At 38.3% G+C, this 6,886-nt stretch overlaps 1 protein-coding gene across 2 annotated transcripts in view; it reads left to right on the forward strand.

The window, feature by feature from the left end:
* The first annotated feature begins 1,209 nt into the window (after positions 1-1,209).
* ghrb (growth hormone receptor b) overlaps positions 1,210-6,886 on the forward strand; it is a 32,481-nt gene continuing 26,804 nt past the window's right edge. The window contains exon 1 of one of the 2 annotated variants that reach the window (XM_032539407.1): positions 1,210-1,524. In XM_032539407.1, coding sequence (XP_032395298.1) covers positions 1,439-1,524 — 86 coding nt within the window. In that variant the 5' untranslated portion in view covers positions 1,210-1,438. Of the gene's footprint in view, positions 1,525-1,660; positions 1,686-6,886 lie in introns of those variants that run through there. The other variant, XM_032539409.1, reaches the window with a different exon arrangement.

A 6,886-nucleotide genomic window follows, 5' to 3' on the forward strand; every position in this document is an offset into this window, starting at 1 on the left:
GGACGCAGGAAAAAGGCGTGATGAGACGTACACGATGACCTAAATTGAAGAAAGCTACGCTCGTTATTGTAGGAAAAATGATGAGTTAAAGTCCAATAAGTCCTTTATTAAACCGTATGTGTGTCCCAACCCAGGATAAGAAACTAACTAACAATGTAACGATCAACAAGCCAGTGACAGACATGTTCAAATTTCCCCAAAACAAGTTTCCTTTTTATTTTTAAAGAACTATAGCCTACAAACAACTTTTTTTTTGCAACTTTCACTGTCCTCTGCAACTCCATTGCAACAAACATACAAAAAATATTGCAACTTTTATTGCTATTTTTTACAAAAGCTCCCGCAAAAGCAGGCATTTTGGGCCGCAACAACCTAAATCCTGGAGGTGCTGCGCTTGTGTGTTTTCATGTGTTGTGGTGCGCATTCACCAGGGTTTGTGTTGTGGTGCGCGTCAGACATCGTCCCTTATATGCTGTGTCTCTATGATCCTATCCTGTCCCATTCATGGTAGTCTACTGGTGGACATTGTGCTGTCATCACGTGCTGTAGTAGGGTGGGGCGCCTTGATAATCCTGCTCAAGGGCCCGGTGTTGGCTCATTACGCCACTGCACACACACACACACGCACGCACACACAGGCACACACACACACAGGCACACACACACACACACACACGTTTTCCTGTTTTCCTCCCATATGTGGAGTAGCCAGACCTTCCTTTAGTGCTCTTCTGAGGAGGGTTAGCCAACAAAAACTGTGTGTGTGTGTCTGCCTGTGTGTGTGTGTGTGTGTGTGCTATGCGAAGCATGTGGAGAGTGTGTGGGTGGTCCCTGCAGTCTGTCAAAAACAAGTTCTGACATAGTGGCTGAGACTCACATGAACAGAGACTTAACGTGACATGAAATTTGACTCTACAGGCGGAGAAATGCACTGGAGGAGCACTGCTGTTACGCAGGCAAACGTTTGCGGTAGAACAATGCAGTAGGGTAGTTGATCATTTAAAGTTAGCCTAGTGTAGGCTACAGTAGTAAACTTCCTCCTTCCACCGACTTTGACAAGTCTATCTACACATGGAAGTATTTGTGTTGTTTTATAATGGTCCTGGAATTCTGCTGGTTGTTTTCCCTGCAGTAACCAGACTCCACCGACAGATGGCGCCATTCTCAATGCCTTTGCATGGTCAGGGAGACTGGTCCAGCTGTGCTGGTGCTGCTTCTGCTGCTACGGCTCCGCACACAGACTCAGACCGTCAGCCGGTGGGTAAGGCTGGGATTCTTCGACAGCGTTACCCGCCCCCCCTGCTGCCTGCGTGGACCCCGGTTGAACACATTCCCGGTTGTTTTTTAGCGGGTGTCAGCGGTTGGTTTAGAAGATTTTGGAGTTAATTCGCGCGTGTGTGTGTGTTTGTGTGCGTGTGTGCGTGTGTCTGAGATTTCGATGTTGTTAGGCTACAGTGTTATCAAGGGAACGTGCGAGACCTTTAGGACGGAGAGCAGACGTCCTTCCACTTCACCACAACAGCGGTAAGTTAGGTCCCACGTCTGTTTGTGTGCGTGTGTGTGTGTGTGTGCGCGCGCGTGTGTGTGTCTGAGATTTCGATGTTGTTAGGCTACAGTGGTTTTGAGGGAACGTGCGAGACCTTTAGGACGGAGAACAGACGTCCTTCCACTTTACCACAACAGCGGTAAGTTAGGTCCCACGTCTGTGTGTGTGTGTGTGTGTGTGTACTTTGTTTAACTACATTTGTGGGGACCAAAAACCGGGAATACAGTATACTTATGGGGTCCTGACAGCTTTGTGGGGACAAAATGCTGGTCCCCACAACTTTAAAGGGCTGTTTGAGGAATAAGACTTGGTTTTAGGATTAGGGTTAGAGTTAGGTTATGGTTAGGGTGAGGGTAAGGGTTAAGGTTAGGCATTTAGGTTTGATGGTTAAGCTTAGGGTAAGGGGCTAGGGAATGCATTATGTCAATGACTGGTCCCCACAAAGCTAGTGAGACACACTTGTGTGTGTTTGTGTAAACCTGGTGTATACCAACATTAGGCAAATAGCGTTTTACTCTTAATCATACACGGAAATATTAACCAAGTAGCGAAGGCAGCTTATTGTTGTTGTATGTTACGTGTCAGAGCTTTTAAGCTTTATATCTAGGCTGCTGGCTCCATGAATTTGCACAATCGTGGGGGGGGGGGGGGGGGGGGGGGGGCAGATGAAAAATGTGATGTGGATGAAAAAGAAAAAACGTATTAAACTGAAACTACTGGGAAGAAACAGACAAAAGTTGTCTTGGCTATATTATAAAATTGCCTTGGCAAGTGTTATGTGTGAGTTTTGACTAATTTATGAGTTAAGTTACTTAATTATGGCACAACTTAAAGGGACATACTATCTGTTTATTTCTTGGGATATGCTATTTTAAATATTAGCATACAGAAGAAATGAATACAATTTTCATTTTAATATAAATTAATATAAATTTAAGAAATATTCTGCAATATCGCGTGTGTAATTTTCTAATCAAAATGCCAAACTTTCTCTTATCCCAGCTTCTTAATATTGGATTTGATTATACAGTGAATAGCTCTGTTTTAGGACTGTTGCTCAGACAAAACAACACGTTCCAAAGGACATAACTTCAAAGTTAAAGATATTGTAAGGGGCAGGTTTTGCTTTCACTGATCGGTAGATTAATCAATAATTGACATTGACAGGTTTAATGTCACATTTAAACTCAACTGCATCGTTTGATGGCTTTTAGTTAGATTTTAATGTTTTATAACCATACATTTTACTTAACCCTCATGTTGTCCTTGGGTCAAATTTGACCCATTTTCATTTTTTTTTCATCCTAAAAAATTGGCCTTTGAAATAAGCTGAAAATGTCAACATTAGAAATATCAAATCACTTTGGAGAAAAAAAACATTTAAAAAAAAGATCCCGCAACACTGAAAAAGTGACAAAAATGTCAGACGAAGCGATGTCTTTTTTTCACGGTTGACGGGAAGACAACACAAGGGTTAAAAATGAACATGCATTGGGAAAAGTGAACAAGTATTGTCGTTGAAGTGCCATATATTTCTCCCAGGAGTTTACAGAGACCAAACCAGAAAAGAAGAATGAGTATTGGACTTTATCAAGTGCACAGAAAATGATACATGTTGGATGGTAATGAACGTTAATGTTGATCTGTATCTGCAATCTATCCAGATTGTTCTGCTGTCGCCAAGTAACCAAAAAAAACAAAGTAACTCGATATTTCAAGTTGTACAAACTGTGGCTTTAATTAACCTTAAATGTTGAGAAGTGTGTGACGTAAACAAAAACTTTACAATTAAAAGTCCATTTATACCCCGAACGAATAGAGCTGCGAAGATTTATAGGGTAATTAATTAGTTGTCAGCTATTAAATTAATCGCCAACTATTTTGATTGATTAACCGGTTTGAGTCGTTTTTTATTAAAAAAGTAAAGAATTATCTGATTCCAGCTTTTTTTTTTTCCCCAAATTCTCAACCCTTGTGTTGTCTTCATGTCAACCTGTACCTCTGTTTTTCCGGGTTGAATTTTCAACCCTCCTGTTGTTTTTCTACACTTTTCTCAATGGTTTTTTTTCGTCCATTTTTTTCTCATTTATTTGTCACTTTTTTTTGACGTTTTTTTAAAATTATGTTTTGGTCAATTTCATACGTTTTTTTAATCTTTTTTTCCCCCCATTGTTTTTGATGATTTTTTTTGTCACTTTTTAGATTATTTTTTTTTGGTCACGCGTTTTTTTTTCCTGTGTTTTTGTAGTTTTTTTTTCTTCAACATTTGTCATTTTTTTCAACGCTCTTTTGTCATAGTTCTGATATAGAACGTTTTTGTGAACGTGTCAAATTTGACCCGAGGACAACAGGAGGGTTAACTCATCTGTGACAGTAAACTAAATATCTTTGAGGACAAAACAAGACATTTGAGGACGTCATCTTGGCCTTTGGGACACACTGAGCAACTTTTTTCACCATTTTGGACATTTTATAGACCAAACAACTAATCTATTAATCAAGGAAATAACTGACAGATTAATTGACAATGTAAATAATCGTTCGTTGCAGTTCTTCTGACAAACATACATACATCTACAGTAATGCTTTGTGTATCATGCATTCTCACACTACCAGGAATACATGTATACAGTTGTATTCTGCAACTAAAGACCTACAGTACATGGAAACTGTCTTCGGGCTATTGCTTCTTTACCGGATTGTCTTCCTGTTTGCACAATGTGAAAGTGATAGAATTAGTCTTTTTCTCAATTTTAAAATTTGAGGTTTCTTCTCCAAAAGTCATATATTTCATCAGCAAATGTGCACATTTTGTAAATTTCACTGTAACATAATAATAAAACAGGGACATGTTCCATATTGCACATCATCCTATCGATACATTCCGATGTTATCATACAGCAAGGTTTTTAACCTTTATGTCCCATTAGCCCAGTTTTAGGACCCAAAATGGTCATGGCCCTCGATTAGTCCAGTTATCAGGGACAGTTTGGGGCTGTATTTGCAAAAACACGGTAAAGACTCAAGATGGATTGTATGATAATACTGTACCAACACTTTATAATAAGTGTGCATGCATTATCATGAAAAAGCTGGAATTCATTCATGTAGTATTCAATTTAATTTATCGTATCAATTCATAACAAGAGTCATCTCGAGACACTTTATAGATAGATTAGGTCTAGACCACACTCTATAACTTATAAGGACCTAAAAGTTCTAGTAGTTCCCTTTTGAACTTTCAGTAATGCAAAAGGATTAATAGTATCTCATGCATGACTTAATGCAGGAACAATACGTTAATTAATACATCAATATTATGGTATTTTAATCATCATGATTTCTGATTTATTAATAATGTTCATTTCTTCTTCATAGGTAAAAACTAGTTAAAGTGACAGGCTAGAAAACATCATCATGTTTGTGGCACTTCAAATATAGTGCTGGCCTGGTCCGTCTTTAACATGGATAAATAAAATAGGATTAGTGCTTATGATTAATGATGCATGCTTTTTCATGAATGAAGTAATGTCATGATAATTCATGTACCCCTACCCTAAAGTTTTACCAATACTGTTTTATTCAGTATTTCTTACAAGTATCATTGTATATAAAGAAACAGGGACTAAATGGGAATACAGTACATTTAGAAATTGTACTGCAAGGTTTTCCCAAACCTTATGTCATGGCCTTGCATAGTTTCTGAACGTCCACACTTGTTTATCTGAGCAGAGGTTGTGCCATCTGCAGCTCCGAGGGTAAATGGGTCTGTTAGTGTGTCTTATCAGCATGAGACAGAACTTTTAAATGCTTGTCTGTCCTCGACGGACCAGCAGTGGTGAGCAGAGATTACAGAGTAAGAATGCCGTGACCACAGCAAAGTAAAGGTTGATGAAAATGAACATTGTCATTCTCAGTCCTGGCCGTATCATTGGAGATAGAATTTAGCCTCCACTTAATCCAACACAAGCAGTGAAAGCTTATGTAACAGGGATTTTTTTGTTGTCGCATATTGCATTTTGAACCTAACACAGAGACTCATTGACACTTTTGAAGTAATCCAATCCCAATTTATCAGACAGACACTATTCTAAATATACATAAACACATACATTTTTGGCAAGTAGCTTTCATGTTTGTCTATTATAGAGTTGCCACAAAGATTTGTAATGAGGAAGGATATTTTAAAGTTTATAAGGGATGAAAGAAGTATTACATAATAGACTGACTCATTCATTCCACGTTTTGTATAGACGAGAGTTGAAGAGTAAACTTCAACTACCATAAATAATTACCAGAAATCAAGCCAATAACAAGTACCGCATATGCGTGGCAAATTGCCATTTTAAATTCTCTCAAAATATATATTGTATATATTTTTTTAATGAGTCAGACCAAATGTTCTTTCAAATATTTATTAAAGCTAAATGAAAAGCACTGTGTAAGATTGCAGACATTAACTTTTTGGCAAGACAAATACATTAGTGTGTAAAATAAGTGACACTGTAAATTCTGTGTTCTGAGTTCAACATGACATTTAAAACATGTTCCGTCCTCTTCAAAAAGGACCTACCAATATAAAGAGTTTGGGATTAATAACTGAGAAAACTTTTTAAATTAGTGGCAAAAGCTGAAATCAAATTACTCAAAAATCTGTTATGAATACCAAATGAACGAGAATGTAAACATAGTTTTGCACCAAAACTGACCTATTCCATTTGAAAAAGTGCTGGACACCTCTACAGCACCTTTTGTAGTCTTTTCATTTCCATCATATAAATGGAAAACATGACACAGAAATGCAAGAGTTATATTTAGTTTACGGGTTAGAGCACAACTCCAACTTTAAATCTGATGTGATATGGTAGTAAATGAGACACACACACACACACACACATATATATATATACAATTAGGCCTAGTTCTTCCCAGTCCAAGACGAAATTTGTCATCAGAAACTAACACAAACCAATTTCATTGTTTATGGCGTTTGTGTATTCATTGCCAGTTATGAAAGACATGCCCAAGTGGGCTGCATGTAAGCTACTGTGAGCCAACTGTATGACTGACCAGTACATACTCTGTTCCAATTCAGATAATAAATGAGCCCATCGCGACATGAAGATTAACAAGTCCCCTGCTCATCATTTGTCATTCTACACAAAACGCTGAGTCGACGGTTGCTCAAACCAGCCAATCATAGTAGTGCCACTGAGCTTAATGTCAAAGGTCCCATGGCATGAAAATTTCACATTTTGTGGTTTGTAATCATTAATATGAATTCCCCCAGCCTGCCCATGGTCCCCCGGTGGCTAGAAATGGTGACAGGTGTAAACCGAG

Source organism: Etheostoma spectabile, chromosome 16, assembly GCF_008692095.1.
Source record: "Etheostoma spectabile isolate EspeVRDwgs_2016 chromosome 16, UIUC_Espe_1.0, whole genome shotgun sequence".
NCBI classification, from domain to species: Eukaryota; Metazoa; Chordata; class Actinopteri; order Perciformes; family Percidae; genus Etheostoma; species Etheostoma spectabile.